At 43.0% G+C, this 18,610-nt stretch overlaps 1 protein-coding gene across 8 annotated transcripts in view; it reads left to right on the top strand.

Moving 5' to 3' along the window:
• Nucleotides 1–18,610, top strand: part of IQGAP2 (IQ motif containing GTPase activating protein 2) — a 127,928-nt gene that overhangs the window by 14,801 nt on the left and 94,517 nt on the right. For all 8 annotated transcript variants that reach the window (XM_055698663.1, XM_055698660.1, XM_055698662.1 and 5 more), the window contains exon 2: nucleotides 6,937–7,036. In XM_055698663.1, coding sequence (XP_055554638.1) covers nucleotides 6,937–7,036 — 100 coding nt within the window. The remainder of the gene's footprint in view (nucleotides 1–6,936; nucleotides 7,037–18,610) is intronic.

Genomic DNA, 18,610 nt, shown 5'->3' with positions numbered 1-18,610 from the left:
CTTCTGTTGTCAAAATTCCTGTGCTAGTGGTGCTTTGTTTTTTTTCCCCTGTTTGCATAGCATCTGGCAGTGATATTTGGTGTAGGACAGTGGCCTTGTAGATCCTGACACACAATTTGTGAAAGTGGATGATGTCTGTCTGCTGGGCAGAAGATGTGTGTGTATTTCTGTATGAAAATCTGAGCCTGCATGCTTCAGACAATGTAATAACTAGATTAGGAGACATAGCCATTTTTGAGGGAGTGGGAGAGTAGTTCAGTGTTGGAAAGATTTGAAAAATGCCATATTGAAGAGCCTCATAATTTAATGAAGTATATTAGTCTACTATCTTGAGTGAATCTGCTCTCCATGTTTAGAGCCGTTGTAGGTTTTTGAGTGTCTGCATTTGCATGGAGGTTTTTCTCCAAGAAAGTGTTCAGGGTATGGACTGAATTCCCTTAACTGAAGCTACAGAAAAAGGCTCAGGCTACCTGTCTTTGTTGCCATGGGATGCTCTTGTGACTGCTCTTTGACAGAGAAATCTGTAGAAAGTTGTTTTGATTAGAGCATTAAACTTTTTGTCCAAAGATAAATTTCTTCCAGTATAACAATAGACTTGCATGTACTAAATACCTTAATAAAAGAACACCTCTAATAGGTGTTTGGTGCTGTAAAGCCATTTTTTCTTAGTAGTCTATTGAATGATCTCTGTTCACGTAGTTGAAGTTGATGTTACCTTCTGCACATTTAATAAACTGTTGCATTAGGCACCTGCAAGTCAGCATTAGGAGTAGAAGCTTAGGAAGGAACTCTTTCTGCCTCTAGCTTTTGAGCATTGTTTTTCTGACATCTGTACATGTAATTCTGTCTGCTTGTTTTCCAGCTGCCTGACAGCGCTGTAAACTCCTGCCCCACTGCAGTGAGGGCAGCTCAGGTAGCAGCAAGCCTGGCTCAGTGAATCATCAGCTCAATCTGCTCTGGTTAAGGCTGTTGGCTAGTGCTGTGCTGGTGCAGTAGCAGCACCTGAATTGCCAGCCTAAGAGTGACTGTAGAGCTCAGAGCTAAACTGCCCTGAGCAGGCACTCCTGGGGTGCTGGGAGCCTGAAAGCATAGATTTTACCAGGAATACAAAAATAGCACTGAGTTTATTGGCCTTTTTCACATTAGGACAAGAGTTACATGCTCTTATATAACCAGAATTTTTGAGTCACCTTGATGATCTAAAATGCAACTAGCTTTTTCTTGAAACTGCAGTGCTGAAGCGTGATGGCAAATGTTTCACATGCACAGCTCATCCTCATGGCAGACATACCGGCAGACATAAATGGGATGCTGCCTAGAGCCTGTTGTACTGTGCTGGGCTTTCACTGGGGCTGGCTATGGTGAGCAAAGTGTCAGTCAGGAGTTTTGTGCAAGAAGGGCTTGGCTTTTGTTTTTGTGTTTTCAGCTGTTACAGCATTGCTCTGTGAAATGCTTTTCAGTGTGCTAATACTGGTGACATGGGGATGGGCTGGGGTGGAAAAGGCAGGAAGGTGAGGTGAGGGATACACAGAATTTCTCATCAGTGGACTAGAATACTTCCTTACCTTGCCTACTGTGCAGCCAGGATGGCTTGCAGCTGGGACTGCCAAATGTGGTTTGGCTACTGTTTAATACAAATACGCTGATGAAAAACGACTCCAGCATTTTACAGTATTACTCATGTACCTCTTCTCTTCCTCTGTCCTGACTTCATAAATTCTTTTCTGTCACCGTAAGAGGATTTCGTGCTTTCCATCCTCTGTTATGTCCTGTGTATTGAGCTTCCCTGTTGTGGTGCCAAAAAAGCCACCCTCCTCCTTGCTCTCATCTCACTTTTCATGGGAAAAGTCTCTGGTGGCAGGAAATTGAGGGGGGCTGGCCCTGAGAAACAAAAGCCTCTGTTCCTTTCTTTGCCTTTTTCAGTATAAGTCTTTTGGTGTGTCTGTGGCAAATGCCTTTTTAAATGGTCTGCCTGCTAGAAGCAGCCACGTGCTGTTCTTGAACTATTGCAGACGGTTACATGTCTGAGTGCAAATGCAGGACCAGGAAGCCTTAAATGCTGCCGCAGGTTTTGCAGGGTTTTTTTTTTAGCTTCAGTTTAAGACAATAAAAATTGTCTGTTTGGGGAATTTTTATCCCTGAATAACTTCGAATTACATCTTGTAAAGTGTTCCATAATTCGGTATTCAGAAATTAAAACAAGCATTACTTCTCCTTGCTTTGGTTATGTATCACAGAAGTTTCAAGTTTAGCTTCATTTAAAAATACAATCCATGGATCCATGGGCTCAATTGAAAACTGCTGCAAATTATATCCATAAAATACCTCTTACTTGATATGATATCAAGTATAAACAGACTAATGGGAGAGATCCGGTCAGCTCAGTGTTGATGTGGATTATGTCTGTGATCCTGGGACCTCCAAAATCCTTGCTATGGTTGTGATAAGAGGGTTAACTCTGATCTTGGGCAACATTCATACATCCAGTGCTTGTTCTTAAAATTCTTGTGTAAACTGAGCATTTCTTCTGTGAACCTGAAGTTTTGAATCTCTTTACAGACACTGTTTGTAAGGTCATGGCTCCAGTGGCTCTTGTACACCTGGGCTGGGGGCTAGTTTCAGTAATTATATTGCAGCTTCAGAAGTGTTGGCCTTATTTCTGAAAACTTACTCAAATCCAGAAGGTTGAAATACTGTTTTGTCTGCAATGTTGTCAGTGCACGCTGCTTGTCCCATGTTGACTGTAGGTGCACGTAGCACCTTGGGGTGCGTTGGCATCCCTGTGGTCTGCAGCTGATGCAGCTCCAAGTATTTGCTAACAACTGGAATGGCTGTCTTGGACCATAGTGCATCAGAAAGTTTTTGTAATCCATAATCAAACCGCAAACATCAACTAGTCCTGGCTACTGCCTTGCCTGTTCCTCTGCTTTTTCCATGTTGGTGGTACACAGGACAAATATTTCAGACAAAGACAAGAGCAGATGTAAGTGCAATACATCAGCTGACAGAAGATGCTCAGGTCTTGCCATTTATGAATGCTCCCTGCTAAATGGACTGATTTTTGTGAGAGTTATGTGGAATGATAATATGTAGGAAATTGCTAGTAGAATGTGACTTCAACTCTGAATCAATTGCTGGAAGAATTTACTTGGACAATTATTGCATCATACTGAGTGCCAGAATAAGTGTGTTCTAGTTGTTTGTTCAAAATTAGGTGTGGCAATTTAAGCTTTAGTACTGCTCACTGCTCCATGTAGTGGTTCATACTCACTCTTGCTTTAGTAACTTTCCATGAAGGAATATCTGTAATGGGGGAACTCGGTGTCTTAGCACACATGCTTTGTATGTGTTGGCTGTCGGCTAACAGGGTGGCAACATCTAAAATGAATTGAAATGGTGAGCTTTTAGGCTAGCCACACTGGCATTTTTATTAGTTCCTGTCAGCAGTCCAGACACGCTCTTAACATTCCCTCTTTGAGAGAATATTTGATATTTTTCCACTTAATTCCAAATTGAGAGTCACAAAATGGGTGAATTTAATCATAAGATGTTGTTTTAGATGCCTTTTTTTCTTTACAACTTCCACGTAGTGTGCATGTGCCGCCTTCTGTGATATTTGGATCTTCTTGGTTGCAACATTTTGCATCTGTCCGAATCCGGCTTGGCCTGCTTACCCCAGTGGGCTGGAGTTCTTAATCTGAAGCCCAGCCCTGCTTACTCTGCCTGCTAACACCCTTTAACACAGCAGTCTTTTCCCTAGCAAGTTGAGCATTATCAATCAAGAAGTTACTGATACAGCAGAAATGTTTATTCTTTCATCAGTCTTCCCAGTCTTCTGACTAATAGTTGCCTAGTTAGGCAGAAAGACTGAGTTTTCTGTCTTCAAACCAAGCTAATTTGTGTGTTAAACTTAGTGTGGCCACACTCATAGTGTGTTTGAAGTTCTAGGGCTCTAGTCAAAGATTGAAGAAGCCTTTGCCAGAATATATTATCGTAGACTAGACTTTAAGGACCCAAGTCTTTGAAGTAGTTTCCTCTGCAGCTCAATCCTGGGGCGACCTCTATCCTGTAGGTTGTCATTGTGTCTAAAAGTGTCTGTAACCACTTATTTGATGTGATAGCACTGTTGCTTTGAAGCCAGTATGTGCTGGAGGGGGAAAGGGTGTAATTTGTTTTATCAGAAGACTATGTTGCAAGAGACTCCTTCCAGCCGAAGCACCATAGGTGTTTGCATGCTCTGTACTCTGCCTTTTCAGTGCTTAGATATTCAGCCCAGAAAGAGCTGCTTTGGCCCTGATAGGAAAGAAGACAAACTTCCTACTTGTGAGTTGCTGATACAGTATCTCTTCTAGAAAGGATCTGGGTTTTCCACTTCTCGGTGTCTACAAGTTACTTATTCTCACCTATTACCCTTTTCCCTTATTGTTGGAGGGATTTCTAAGCAGAACTACTATTACAATCCCACAATATCTGTCAGTTCCTTCATCTATCCTCTGAATCAATCTTTGCAAATAATGGTAATAAGGGACTTGAGGCTAGCCAGGCCTGCTTGATCTGGGATGACCTTGTTGAGGATGGGAGGGACTTGCGGATGTGTAGATCCAAGACTAGATTGCAAAGCATTAGTGTCATTCAGGTAAATTCCTGGATGGATAGTTATCAAACAGGTTGTGTGATTTCTTACTCCTACTTTCAGACAAGCTGCCTTTCTGCTGTTTTGTTTATGGTTGTGGTGAGATGTGTTTGGAGGGCAGGAGTATGTGGCTGTTTAATGAGCTGAGAGGAGTAGGGCATGGGTGTTGTCATAGGGGATGAATGCTTGGTTCAGAACCAGCTCCCCCATCCTGGCTGACAGGGCCATAGCACACTGGAATGGTCAGCTGGGCTCCTCAGGTGGCATTTGTCTTCATCCAGGGGGTGTTCTGCTGTTTGAAAAGTGGCCTTAGAGCTCAGTGTCACAAGTAGTAAGTGTTGTGGCTCCTCAGTACTTCTCCCTTGCTCTGGTGAGCCAGGACTCCCCCACAGCAGGGGAGCGGTGTCAGGGGCTGGGAGCAGCCTGTCCTGGATGTGCTGACAGTGGCATGGCCAAAAGCAGCAGCAGAGCAGCCTCCATGGCCAGTTTGCCAGGTTAGGTGTTTTACCACCTGCATCTCATGTTTGCCTCCAAACTCATGTATTGGTTCGTAGCAAGTGATTACAGTATCTGAGAGCTCATTTTAGTGAGTCATGCTTACTGGAGCTACTAGACTTGAAAGGGACTCTGAGCAAGGCAAACATTTGTTTTTTATTAAATGTATGAAACTTCTTGGTAATTAGGAAAAGCCATCTTAAAAGCAAAGATGAGAGAGATCGATAACTGTGGTGATTAAAACTGAAACTACAAAGCTTAAAGCAGCTAATCATACGTTAACAAATGTGTGGTAGCATCAGTCCAAAATGTGAGTGAGTAGTGTTCTCTTCTGTGTCCCCAGTAAATGCATGCAGGATTGTTTGTTGGTTTTTTTGAGGTACAACCTTCAATGTCTGCATGTACTTGTAAAGCCCATCTTCTTTCTTTATTATAGTGCCTTTTACTTGAGTTGCCTGTATCAGCTACCAGAAAGTGTTTACCCCACTACATGAGGCAGCTGTGTCAGTGAAACGCTGAAAACTTGCTGGTGGTATGCACAATCTGTGTGACAGTCAAACTAACAAACCACCTCGCTCTCACAGTGCATTTGAAGAGAGGGGCCCGTGTATCTGTTGTTTGTTTGTGTGTTTTTTCTTTTTTACCAAGGATGCGTCTTGATGTTCTCAGCTAAGTAGCTCGTGGGCTGCCACAGAAAGCAGCTGGCCCAGCCCTGTGTTTCCGTCTCCTCCCTTGTGCCTGCACCAGTGTGCCCGCAGGTGCACAGCAGCTTAGATCAGGGACCTCATCTTCCTAGAAATGGGTCTCTTAATAGTCATCACTCTTCAGTTCACTGACACAGCCGCAGGATTGCCAGCTCCGACACAAGAGCTGAGGGGAGTATGGGGCTGAGAAACACAAGGGAGGGCAGGGCCAGGTCTTTGACAACCGCTAGTAAAAATAGGGTGTCATTTTGGGAACTGGTTTATGCTGAAGGCTGTTTCCAAAAGCCTCCCATGCTGTGATTGAAATTCAGCTGGAAGTCAGCACTACTGTGGTCCTTCAGAGTCATCGCTAGAAACATTTGGAAGAATTGCGGATTAGCTCACAGAGGCCCTCTGCACCCTACAAAGAGAGGGAGACCAGTCATGGGGTAGTGGTTAATAATCAGGGTCGTCTGCAGCTGGAGGTGTGCACACTGTCATCCTTAATAGACTAGGAGAGTGCCTTTATGGGAGGTGAAGTGGTTGCAGAGGTGGGTAGGGGTGTGAATACCACAGTTTGTTCACTTGATTACAGCCCTCATCACCCCCATCAGTGGGAGGCAGCTCTGCTGCAGTCTCACAGGTTCCTGAAGCTGCTGCTGGTTCCCACGTTGCCCTTGAAATAAGTTTGCAGTGCATTGTTGTCTGTCTTTACTGCTGAGGCTCTGCTTTAGCATGGGGCTTCTCCATCTATCCACTGCTTGCTCTGAGCTTCCACATTGGAGTCCTCAAACTCCTCTGAGGATGTGTAAGCTGAAACTCTGCTGGTTCCCAGCCTCAGCCCCACATGCTTAAGTGGTTCACCCTGCCCCCAAACCAGGCAATGGATAAAGAGCAATACATGCTTAATTCTGAACAAGTGAAACTTGAGGAATTCACTGTACAGAGAACAGCACCTTCTTGGTGATCTGAGTATCTTTGTGCATCATGCTATAAAAGGCCTTTTTTGAGAAGGGATGACTATTTTAATTTCTCTTTTGTGGTAATTTGCCTAGGTTCTCAGTAAAATAGCATTGAGGATCACCCCTGATTCGCGTGTAATGTTATATGGGTTTCTGTTTGCAGCTATTGTGGATGATGAAAGGCTTTCAGCAGAGGAGATGGATGAGAGGAGGCGTCAGAACATTGCTTATGAGTATCTATGCCACTTAGAAGAAGCAAAAAGGTAAGTAAATGAAAGCAGACTTATACCTACCTGGCCTTTAAATACAGAGGCCTGTTGCATTCTTGAGCATTGTGATTTTTAATTCAAGTTACTGAATTACTTGGATAGACTTACTGTTGGAATTTTATAACATTCAGTATAAGAAACTAATGCCCAATGTGAAAAGTTTAGTTCAAATAAGGATTTCGAAGTAATCAAGATCTCCTCAAAGTTACAGTAGTGACCATCTTCAATGAATGTAGGAGCTGGGTACTAAAACCTAAGGCTGTGGTTTTGCAATAAGCTGAGTCAGGCCCATGTGACTAACTGGGAAAAGCCTTGTTCCTGGCTGTGTGGTTGTGCTCATGGTGCTAGTGCTTGTGGAGAACTCAAGTTGCTAAGACGGCAGAGAATCACCTGGGCTTTTACCAGGTTAATGGTCCATATCATCTCCCTATTTCAGTGGTAAGTATAGGCAGGGCAATAAGATAACCCGGACTCTGCTCTTCATTTAGTTCCTCTAACCCATTGGTCAGGAGTACTTGTCTCGGCAAGAAACAGCCTGTAATGAAACACTGATCTGCAAGTGCGCAGGGATTTTATCACCTTTGTGCAAATGTACTGTGCTATGTCATTCTTAAAAATATTGTTGAATATTTGTTTTGTGATTACTGAGCAAGGAAACAAGGTGCAATATCCTTGTGCTTTTGGAGTAGCTTGTGCTGCTATTATCATATGTAAAAGTCTATTTTACATTCAGAATTATTCAGAGATGCCTGTTGTACTCTATTGCCCTGGGTGCTACAGGGGTACATGTCTTGCTTCTGCTCTGCATTTATTGGTGATGGTGGTTTTAGTCCCAAACTTTAGTTGGATGACTTTCCTAGGAATTTCTGTAGAGAAAAGGAAACTTGAACTCTGCTTAGTAGCCCAAGCTGGGAAACCTCAGTGTGATGACAAACCATAGGATCTTTAGACTAATGTAGTATACTTCAGTCAGGAATCAACTACAAAAGTGTGCCCTGGGCTTTTTTTTTCTGCACAGTTCCCCTCCCCATCACTGCATGGCACTGGCAATTACCTATTTAGCAGACAGTTAGCTGCCAGTGTTCTTGTCCTAGGGGCACTGTTATAAAAATCAGCCATTCTTACTTCCTGTTCACTATGCTGTACCATCTGCTGTAGCAAGCATTGCCTCTTTTGCTTGCTTCCTCTTTCTGCTGCAGAGCTGTTCTGCATTAACATTTCAGACAGCAAGTGTTTCACTGATGTCAGGGAGGACTGTCCTGCTCCACATATTCCTCTTGCCTCCATCATGCAGTTGCAAGAGATTGCCCTTGGTCAGCTGAGTTGGCTCACTAAGCTGGCAGGAAATTTGTAGCTCTTTTGCCATGTTAGTTTTCAAGCAGTGTAGTAAGCTGACTGGTCAGATCAAGGGGTCAGAGGAGAATCAGTGCTGGCAAGAGGAAGGGGATGGGGTGCAGCCACACACTGGAGAGGGGGTAGGGAGCAGGTCTCTACCTTGCTTGCTGGGAGGTTAGGTCAGCTCCACCACCTCAGGAAACCTCAGTGAGTCAAGCTTTGATTTTACTTAAGGTTACTCTTTGGTTTGTTGAAACTTGCCTGCCTGCTGGCTTCTTGCAAGATAGGAATAACAACTACTCTCCAAATCCAGTCTTTTCTCTCTATTACTATTATTAGTAATTTATCTTCCTGGCTTTTTTCCACCCTCCTGCCTTCCCAGGAATACTTGTCACTTTGAACTCAAGTCCTCTACTCATTTGGAGCATCTCCCTTGATATTTCACAAGGAAATGTGAAGTTATTTTTACAACTAATGACTTAAATTAACATCTACCACAAGTAACCTCCTCTTCCTCTTTGTATCTATCTTCATATGGGTTCACACCATTAGTAGTTTTCTAGAAGAAAGACTCCTTTAGCTCTGCGAGTGGGTGATGGGACTTTGCAGCTAGAACAGGGGTGCTAAGTACCTGGAAGTATTTCTGGATCTCTGTTTGGAAAATTGGAATTTACTGGTAATGTTCATGGGCAATGCTTGCCACTGCATGAGGTAAGGGTGAGTGCTGCAGGTGTAAGGAGCCTTATGCTTCCCTTGCCAAGGAGTTGAGTTGTCATGTGTGGAGCTGATGTGGTGGCTTGATGCTGCTGGATGTTCTCCTGTGCCTCAGTGCACTTGCCCCGGCACTTGTTAGGGAGGAGGTGGTGATGGTGGGGGTGGTGAAGGCTCTGGGGGTGCTGTTGGGTGAACAGAGCTACTGTGAGGGAAAAGAGAGGACAAGGGAAACTTCTCCTTTCATAGAGAACTGTTGGGATAATTCAGTTACACCATGAGGCTTTACTCAGGACAGTCTCCTCTTACTAATGTGAAATCAACCTGGCAATGAACATGTACAAAAAAAACTTGCAGAAATGTCTGTGTCTTGTAGCTGCACAGCCCCTAGCCCTGCTGCCTCAGGAGGAGAGTAATGCTATCTGGGGTGGCCATTGCCAGCGGCAGGGATAAGCTTGGGTGGCATAGGTGTGCATGGCCATGTTCTCACCAGACCTCACCTGGTGAAATGGCAGTATGAGAAAATGGGTATCTTCTCGCTGCACAGCTACTGCCCTCTCCAAGTACTTGATTAACATGTTTCATCCTTAATGTGTGGTGTCTGTCCTGTACTTGCACGGTTATAGCACTTTCTTTGTCACAACAGAGCCTGACCAAAGCTGGGCACTCTGGAAAGCAAGATAGAAGCCTTGGAGGGAGCAATTTAAAACCGCAGCAGAATGAGAGCAGTGCAAGCTTTGGAAGCCTGGATGTAGGGTGCAGGTTACCCCAACAGCACATGGCAGGTCCTGCGCTTCAACCATGGTGTGGCTGTGGTTTTGCAGGAGGTGCCAACTGATGCATTGCCTATTGCTGCTGCTGAGTGGAGAGGTCCCAGCTGGGCGCTTGCTGCTGTTCCCTAGTGCTGGAGCAGCCCCTGTGGGATGCACCCCTGTCCTCCCTGACTGTGTGGTCTGGCAGTGGGTCTGGGCTGGAGAAGGCAGGATGGTGCCTTTGGCCCCAGGTGTAGCAGCCAGTTGTGAAACCTCCCAGAGCTGTGGCTGCTGCCTGCTTGCTTCCAGCAGTGCCCTCCTGGGCAAAACCTGGGAGTGGGAACTGCCCCTCTGATATCTGATTTCTGTTTACAGTTGTAAGCTTTTTTGTTTCTGTAAAACCTGAATGCAGAGAGGATTTTTTAGTATTTGGGACACTATGCCTAACAATGAGAATCAACAGACTGAAATGGGTAAAGTAATGTGAGTTTTTCCATTCAGTTGGCAGCTGCTGAAATGGCAGCAAATACTGTTTCAGCTAATCAGCAGTGTGCAAACACAACTGTTTTGGCACACAGTGAAGAATAGTAAATAACAATAAATAGCAAAATATTGGGGCAGAATGTGGCTGGGACAGTACTGTGGCAAGAGTTACTTTTTTTACCATATTCTAATAAAAACATTTTTTACAGCAGCTCTGCATGTAGAAATACCAGAGTTAATTAAACAGGTAAAGAATGTGTACTTTGAGCTGCTTTTCAGACCACTGTTTGCACACTTACTTCCCGTAGCATAGCTTTAATAAAAACTTTCCAAGTTTAAAATGAAAGAAGAATCCTGTTGCTGGTAGCTGATGCTTCTGCAAATACCTTCTGTGCTACGCACAGTATCTGTTATATGCATGCAGCATAGGAAATGCGGGGTTTTTTAAACACAATGAACAAGCTTGCAGTATCTGCAGAGGTCAGTAATGTTTGAATAGGGTGTTCCATTCGATACTGGAGAAAAAACATTTTGTTCTGTTAAATTGCTGGCCTCTTACTCTGCAAAATACCACATCTGAGAAATTGAGTTCTTGGTTGCTCGTATACGTTATTACTTCTGTCTTTAAGGAAAGTTTATTGCACATTTAAAAAAAGTAGAGAAAAACTGATAGTATCTGGTATCCTTGAACTCCTGAGAAGAACAAAATCAAGAATAAGGAATTAGAAGTAAAGATTTTCTTACTTCAAGCATTGTAGCCATAGATGCCTCTAACAGAAGCTCGCCAGACATTACAACAACACATTTCCAGTATTGCTTGGGAATTTCTTCTCTTAAATAACAAAGGCTTAAGGTAAGCATGAACAGCTGTGTCACAAGCACTAATGTATTACTGGAGTAGGTTAATTATAATAGATTTACCAAAATATCTTCCTTCCCAAAGATTGTCTGTAATACCCAGAAGATCAGATTCTGCCTTGAGTTTGGCTTTTGTTATTGCTTGTTTCTTTGCAGATGTGCAATTACTGTGCTGTAAATTATAATACAGATTTGAAGGGTTTTAAAGTGATTGAAGCTGTGGCATATAATGCAAATCAAGTTTACAGTAAATCTGTTGTAGCTAGGTAGGGTTACCAACATTCATAGCAGAGCAGACACTGTTCCTCTTGGAAATTATACCTTCTTATGCTAAGCTTGGATTTGAACCACAGGAGATCTCATTTTGCAAACCTACTCTCTCTCTCTCTGTATGAAATGGAATATACGTTGTTTCACAAAGTATATGCTGTAATTTCATAGCCAGAACTGTCAGCATTTGTCTTTTTATTTTTCTTACTCAGCTGTTCAATAGGACAACAACTTGTGTGAAACACTGAAGCTTTAGTTTCAGTTAGACAGTGAAGACAGTTTTCCTTCACTCTATCTGGGACATATCTTTGGAGAAGTCATTTTTTTTTGAAAATGTAAATCCTCATTCTTTTCCAAGTTCCTTACAATAGAAAATCAAATCATCCATTTTAGGTTCCAAAACCAGCTTCCTTCATTCTATTGGTTTTTATTAAACTGATTTGCAGTGGCTAGTTGCGGTATTAGTCACTTATGTTGAAGCTGCTCAGTTGGAGGGTGCTGTATAAAAATGTACATGCAGTTTAATATACTTAAAAGGTTGAACCCTGAAGTGCTTAATTGGTTTCAGTGAAACCAAACAGGTTTGTGGTACCATAGCACCATAGAAAGCTGAAGTTGCTACAGTTTTCAGGACTGTGGAACTACAGAGGGTTACTTTGGAGCCTAACCTATTCCTGAGGGGGTACCAGGGTCTTATGAAGGCTTGGTGCTACAAGTGAGTTCTGCCAGGTTTCATGCTGCTGTTTCTCAATGGGCAAAGTCGTGGCAACGATGCAGCCCTGGCAGCTCATGAGTGAATTAGAGCTACCTAATTGCTCAATTTTAAGTCCAGTTCTTTCAAACTGCAGCGAATCGTTAAAGCTTTGCCATCAGAGGTAAATAACTGTAATATAACTGTGTAACTAGCGGACTATGAGCAGAGAATGTTAAGATACTACTTGGTAACCTGTTCTATATGGGTTTGCCAGAAAAATAATTCTTCTGGGAGTGGTAGTCGACTGACATATTGTAGATTATGCACTTTGGCTCATCTTCCCCCTCTGTTTGCCTTAAGCTTGATAAAGCACCAGTGAACGTGGTGGGCAGCAGTTCTGTAAAGGCCAAATGTTTGAAATTGGGGTGCTTCATGAGGAGATATTCTTGGAAGAATCCTATTTAACTGGGATATACCTGTCCCTGGAGTAGCTCAGTCCACACAGGTATTGATCAACAAGTATAGTCACTGTTTCATGCCTTGATCCTCAAGAGTACTTACCTAGGAGACAAACTCGTCAATAGCTATTGAGTTGAACAGCTTTTTGTTCTAAATAGTTATACAATTGTGCAGATATGCCAGATTTTTCATATGCAAGTGTCAGTGATATCAATCAATTCAATAATTGCTTGGGTAGTGGTATTTGCATATGAAAAGTCTTAGTAAGAACTGAAGGAAAGAGAAACCTTTGTTCTAGTTTCTGTACAGGATCCATTGACCTGCTCACTGGGATGTTGAGGTAATTTGTGCACATGTTATGGGTCACTGCTCAGCATGTATAGTTGTGGAATAATGCTGCAGAGTAATGATGGATGCGACCTTTGTTTTTTGGAGACTAAGCCATATGGCACTTATCCCATAGCATGCACCGAAGCTAACAGTACAGTCATTTCAGAGCCAGGTCTCTTGAAGTTTTCCACCTTTCTTTTAGGTGCAACCCTCTTGTAAAAGGAATTGTGGCGCTTTTTTTTGATAGAACAGAGATAAATTTGAAGATGGCTGATGCTCTGAAGACCTCATATTGGTGGAGTTTGTAGGTTCAGCTTTACCAAGACAGCACATGGCATTTTCATTTCTCCTTCACTTCCCCTTTGCAACTTGGATTATCTGTGGTGCAACTCCAAAGTCTGTTTGACTTCCTACTTCACCCATAAGACTAACTGCTTCTCAGATCAAAATGATGGCTTCATTCTGCATCCTGAGTAGCTCCTACTTAATGTTAAGTGCAACCTGAGGTGGCCCCACTGATGTATCAGTAGTAGCTAAGTCATTACAGTATCAATGACCAGCAGGGATTCTTGCACATAATTGACCAAAACTTCTGTATCTGAAACGATGGTAAAGGAAAGCTTGAGGCTGAGCTGTACAGGGAGGAACAGAGCTGTGGATTTTTGAGGTAGCAGAGGTACTTGAGTTTGCACTTTGCCCAAGGTATTCATATGAAGTTGCTGTTGGGAAGAACCTGTGCCATTTCCAGAAGGAATGGAAGGGTGCTGGTTTATCCTTTGCTTAGTGTTAAAGGGCTTAAGTATTGCTCTTAACCTTTAAGTAGGTCTTTCTGCACTGTTTGGACTGCTCAGCAAGTCACGGTGTATTTCCTATTCACCTGAGAGCAGCCAAGGCCTTTGCTTCCTTCCCTGTGTGTTAATGATGGAATAAATCACGGCATCTGTGCCAGGGCATGCATGCTGAGTGCCCATGCCACCTGAGCTGGACTGCAGGCTGTGACAATTGCATGCTACACTGCTGGTGTAGCTGACCCCAGCAAGTGGTACAGTCTGCCTGCTGCGTATCCTAGTATGCTATAACTCTAGTGTAGTATTCAAAAAGCTTTTTTATGTGGTCATGTGTCTGTTTACTTTGGACTGGAGGAGGAAATTACTTGGGCTGATGGAATCTGCTTTTAACAGGTCCCTTGCAGGACTCTACTTTTCACATGCTGAGGTTCTCTTTTTCTTTTTTTTTTTTCCCCAACTGTCGTGTCCTGAAGAGCTGTTGAAGCTTGTAAGAAGTGTTTATTCAGGCTCTTGCAGAAACTGCTATAGGGAGATGTGAATGGCTTCTCATAGACCAGAAAAGGTGAGGCAGCAACTTTACTTGATGACTTTTGTATCACTGCTTTGTGCAGATGACTGCTGCTGGTGAGGAGCTCACAGGTATCTGCTGGTGGTATCTCATTGTATCAGAAACAATAAATTGAATGTTAACAAGAAACATCTAGAGCAGCAGGCTTTTGCTGTAGCTTTGTGGATGCTGGACATACAGGTCCCTATGACTAGCTTAGCTACCGCTTTGGGACTGGAGATCTTAAAGTTGGTCCAGTAATTGTTGAGATTTGCAAAAGAACCAATGTGCCACTATACCACCGGTTCTGGATTGGCAAAATGACCCAGGGATTGAAGGGTTCTGTGCTCACTGAATGTGTAGATGTGGCCTTGCACCAGGCTTTTGCCTTTCAGCTACTGCAGGCAAACACTTTATGGGATAAGAGAGCTGCTGAGGGATATGAGTCTGGATTCCCTTAATGACTTTTATTGCAAATACTTCAACAATTCATTGACTGGAGAAGGAGCACTATGACAACTTGTACCTCCTATCTTTAGGTATGGAGAAATGGTAGAAAGTGCTTTGACTGGTGTTGCTCACTACACACCATGTGAATCTTGTGTTAGTAGATACAGCTATTGCAAACTCCACAGTGTTCCCCACCATGAGCTGTGGCAGCCTTCTATGAGGGACTTGGTTACTGACAGTTAGAACTTGGGAAAATGCTTTTTAAAGCAACACATGGTCAGACTTAGAACGGAGCTGGTTAAGCAGCAGGGTTGCATGGCTCTGTGTACTGTATGGTGCTTTTGGTTGCTGTTGGTCTCAGTGTTTCACAGGCCTTAAAGATGGCTTTTTACTCACCTGCATTTAAACATAAGGCTCTGTTGAGAGGTAGCGTATTGCATGTCCCAGAGCTGCTAAGAGCATGCATGTACCTCACAGGAGCTTGGACATTTGTGAGACCACTTCTTGGTGTTCTAGAGCCACTGTCACTTGAAGCTGACTTTTTGTGTTGTTTTTTTCCTATTTTTGCTGATAGATGTAGAGATAGGCAAGTGCAGGCCCCTCTGTGGGGTCAAGCAAAACCTGCAGGTTCTCCTCACCTCACTGGAGGTAGGGAGGGCAGAGAGAATGGCCCTTGCCGCTTCACTGTTTGCATGTTTTCTAGCTGCCTGTATTTCTTTCCATTGCTTATGCGTTTTCTGTAGTGCATAGGAAGAGAGATTTCAGGGTAACCTCTTCAATCCCAGATTTAACACTGACGGAGGAACAGGTTCTTCAAGCGAAACCATTCTTTGGAAAATTTAAGTGGTGCATCTGTTTTTCAACTAAGTTCAGGAACTGGCATGTGTTCTTAAATTAGTACAACTAATCCAGTTGCATGTGAGAAGGAATTGTTTCATTAAAACCCAAACAAAAAATTCCTTGCCAAGGTTTCTGTTTTGCAGTTCCAAATCATATGAGGTGGCCAGAGGACCTCTTAGATACCAGTGCATGTGTAGAAAAGAAACCAGTCCATAGAGTTACCTGTTTCTCTTTATAAATAGAAAAATCATAGCTCAAAATAACCTTGCTGCAGTTCCCACAGTGTATGTGTTCAGAATTAGCCTTGTGTTAGCTGCAAAACAGAGGTGAGATAGTGGTTGTCTGTTTCTGCAGTGGCAGTAGGACATGACCTTAACACTTAATGTATTCCACTGTTCCTACTGCACTCTAGCATCATTCTTGACAACTAAGGCCTGAAATAGGTTTCAGAAGTAGAGACTAAAAGCTGTGAATGGGTTTGAGCCTGACAAATTTGAGTCTGGGGGAAGGTCTGTGAATTAATCCTCTCAAGTGAATGAAAGGAGCTGCTCTTGAGCTTGAAATGCTAGGAGGGATTTCACGTGGTTTCCAGTGACTATAAATGCCAGGCAGTTCTGGCTTGGAAGCAGAGACCTCCACTAGTTGCAAGTATTACAGCTCGAAGGGGAGAAAATCTTGCAGGTTTTTGTTTTTATTCAAGTTGAATTGAGAAGTGTTGACAAGTGAGTTGTTATTGTGGCATTGAGTACAGATTTATTCTGGCAGAATGACGGTTAATTGCATGCACAATTTTCCAGCTACCCAGCGGACAAACAGCTAGCCTGCCCTGGGATGAGAGCTCATAGATTTGCAATTGTAAAGATAGGCTATAAAAGCCTGCAGTGCAGGAATACCCTACTCTCTTTGTAAGGCAGCAGAGATGAGAGCCTGGATTCTAATCCTGGCTCTTATTACTCCCAGCTGGGTTGTTAAGGCTTTTGGTTTATTGGTGGTGCATTCATCCTGCAAGGGAAGTGATAGTTAGTCTCACAACTTGGGCTCTTCTGCCATCTATAGCACATTAACTATTTCTAACACTTGCAGCTTTATAAAATTTGGTGCAGTAAGAAACAGTGTAAGAGGAATTCTTGTGATGAATGAAATTGCCTTAAACCCAGTGCTTTTCCTTACCCCTATCTTTATGCTCCCTAGCAGTCTGCCTATTGTATGGCCAAAGGCAGAATTTGCACATAAAGGCAATAAAAGCTATAGCAGGTCTTACAGCGAAGCACTCCTCACTGCACAGGAATTGCCCTGCTATGGTATAGTTACACTCAGGGCACTAGTGTGGGTTTTTTTCCCCAGTAGGGGAATAGGGACAAGCAGTGGGAGCAAGGAGAGAAAGAGGAATGGTTCATTGGAGTTATGCAAAAGGTACTTCAGACTGGAGGCTTAAAAGTGGGAGGAATTTGTAGAGAGCCATTGAATGCAAGGTACAGGCCCTGGCTGCTGCTCCTGGGCTGTAAGACTGGGTGGTGCATGCAGGATGCTGCCACATGTCAGCCACGCTTGCCCACAGGGCACCCTGTCACTGGTCTTGGGGAGGAGGGCATCAGAGCATCGAATGTATCTTAAATCACACTCTGTGGGAGAAGTCTCTTTCAAGTCTGGCTGCCAAACAGGCTGCTCTAAGATGGGTAAATAGGATTTACATCAAACATCTATCTACACACTGTGCCAAACCTCTTTTTCTCTGTTAAAGAAACAAAGCAATGAAATAATGTGGCATCAGTGGATGTTAAAAGCTGGAACATCTTCCTTTCCTGACAGCTTCCAAGCTGCAGATTCCATCATGTCCCTTGCCATGGCCCAAGGAAAGCACAGTGCACTTTACTCAAGTGTGTCTGTGTTTACGTGATGTACAGACCTGGTCATGTGGGATTTGCTTTGCAGTATGTTTGGGGGAATGCCAGCACTTGGTCTCAGATGTACTCTTTGCTGGAACAGAGTTCAATGGTATTCGTGACTGAAGTCAAGTTTTAGGGCTTCGCATTTTTCTGATGAACATCTACAGAATAGGGAAGAGTCAACTTGATACACCCAGTAAATTTTGGGGTGTACTTTCTTCAGCTGCTTTCAAAAACAGAAATCAAAATTCTTCATTTCTTTATTGAAGATGAGCTGTTGGGAGTGGAGGAAAGAAAAAAAATATTTTCTAATAAAGCATTGATGGGATTGAAAGAGCTGTGTGTTTGCAGGTTTTTGGATTTCTAATAGCATGCTTTTATAGTATTTTTCACATCTCCTGTTCAGGTACCCTTCCCCTTCTTTTCCTCCCCGAAATAATTGATCTAACCTTGGCTTAGTGTAATACTAGGATGGTTGCTATCTTTTTTGGGGGAGGAGAGCTTGTACTTCAGTTGAAGTCTTGGTAAATGAAAGAGTGAAGTAATGAATGGTATTAGCATATTTCCATGCTCCCTTTATAAAGCTGGCTGATTTTTTTTTCGTATTCTTGCTGCTTTGTCCCCACAGAGAGAGACCTTGTTCTGTTGCTGCTAAATAAATATACTTCTGTTGTGATTACAATTTCAACATTTTCTCCACTTCCTGGAGGTCAAAGTGGTATCATGTGATGGACAGTGGCACATACTGTTTTCCTTAGTGAGAAGTAACAGGGGAGAACATACTACAAAACAGGAATTTATTCCAGAAGGTGTTACTTACTCTTGGGCTTATGCACTCTTCCTATGTTAAGGAAAAACAGGAGTACAAGGAGACTTCTTGGTATTTTTCTAGCATTTTGCTTTCCTTTCAAAATCTGTTTGTTCAGAGAAGATTGTAAGAAAGAAAGATGGTGTCTGCTTGAGTTTTCAGTGCCTGAAACCAGCAGGGAACAACCCATTTGCTGTGGTGGTTACTGGCTGAGTTTGCAACGGTATTTTCAATGTCAACAGCAATTATTTTGCTTCTTAGGAAAACATGTTAAATGACATTTTCAGACCTTTGTAAAAGACATCTAACAAAAGATTGAACTTGTCCACTGCAGTGCAAAAAAAAGACTAGGATAGC

This window comes from Falco cherrug, chromosome Z (assembly GCF_023634085.1).
Source record: "Falco cherrug isolate bFalChe1 chromosome Z, bFalChe1.pri, whole genome shotgun sequence".
NCBI classification, from domain to species: Eukaryota; Metazoa; Chordata; class Aves; order Falconiformes; family Falconidae; genus Falco; species Falco cherrug.
The sequence above is the reverse complement of the archived record's forward strand: the minus strand, read 5'-3'. Positions and strand labels throughout refer to the sequence as shown.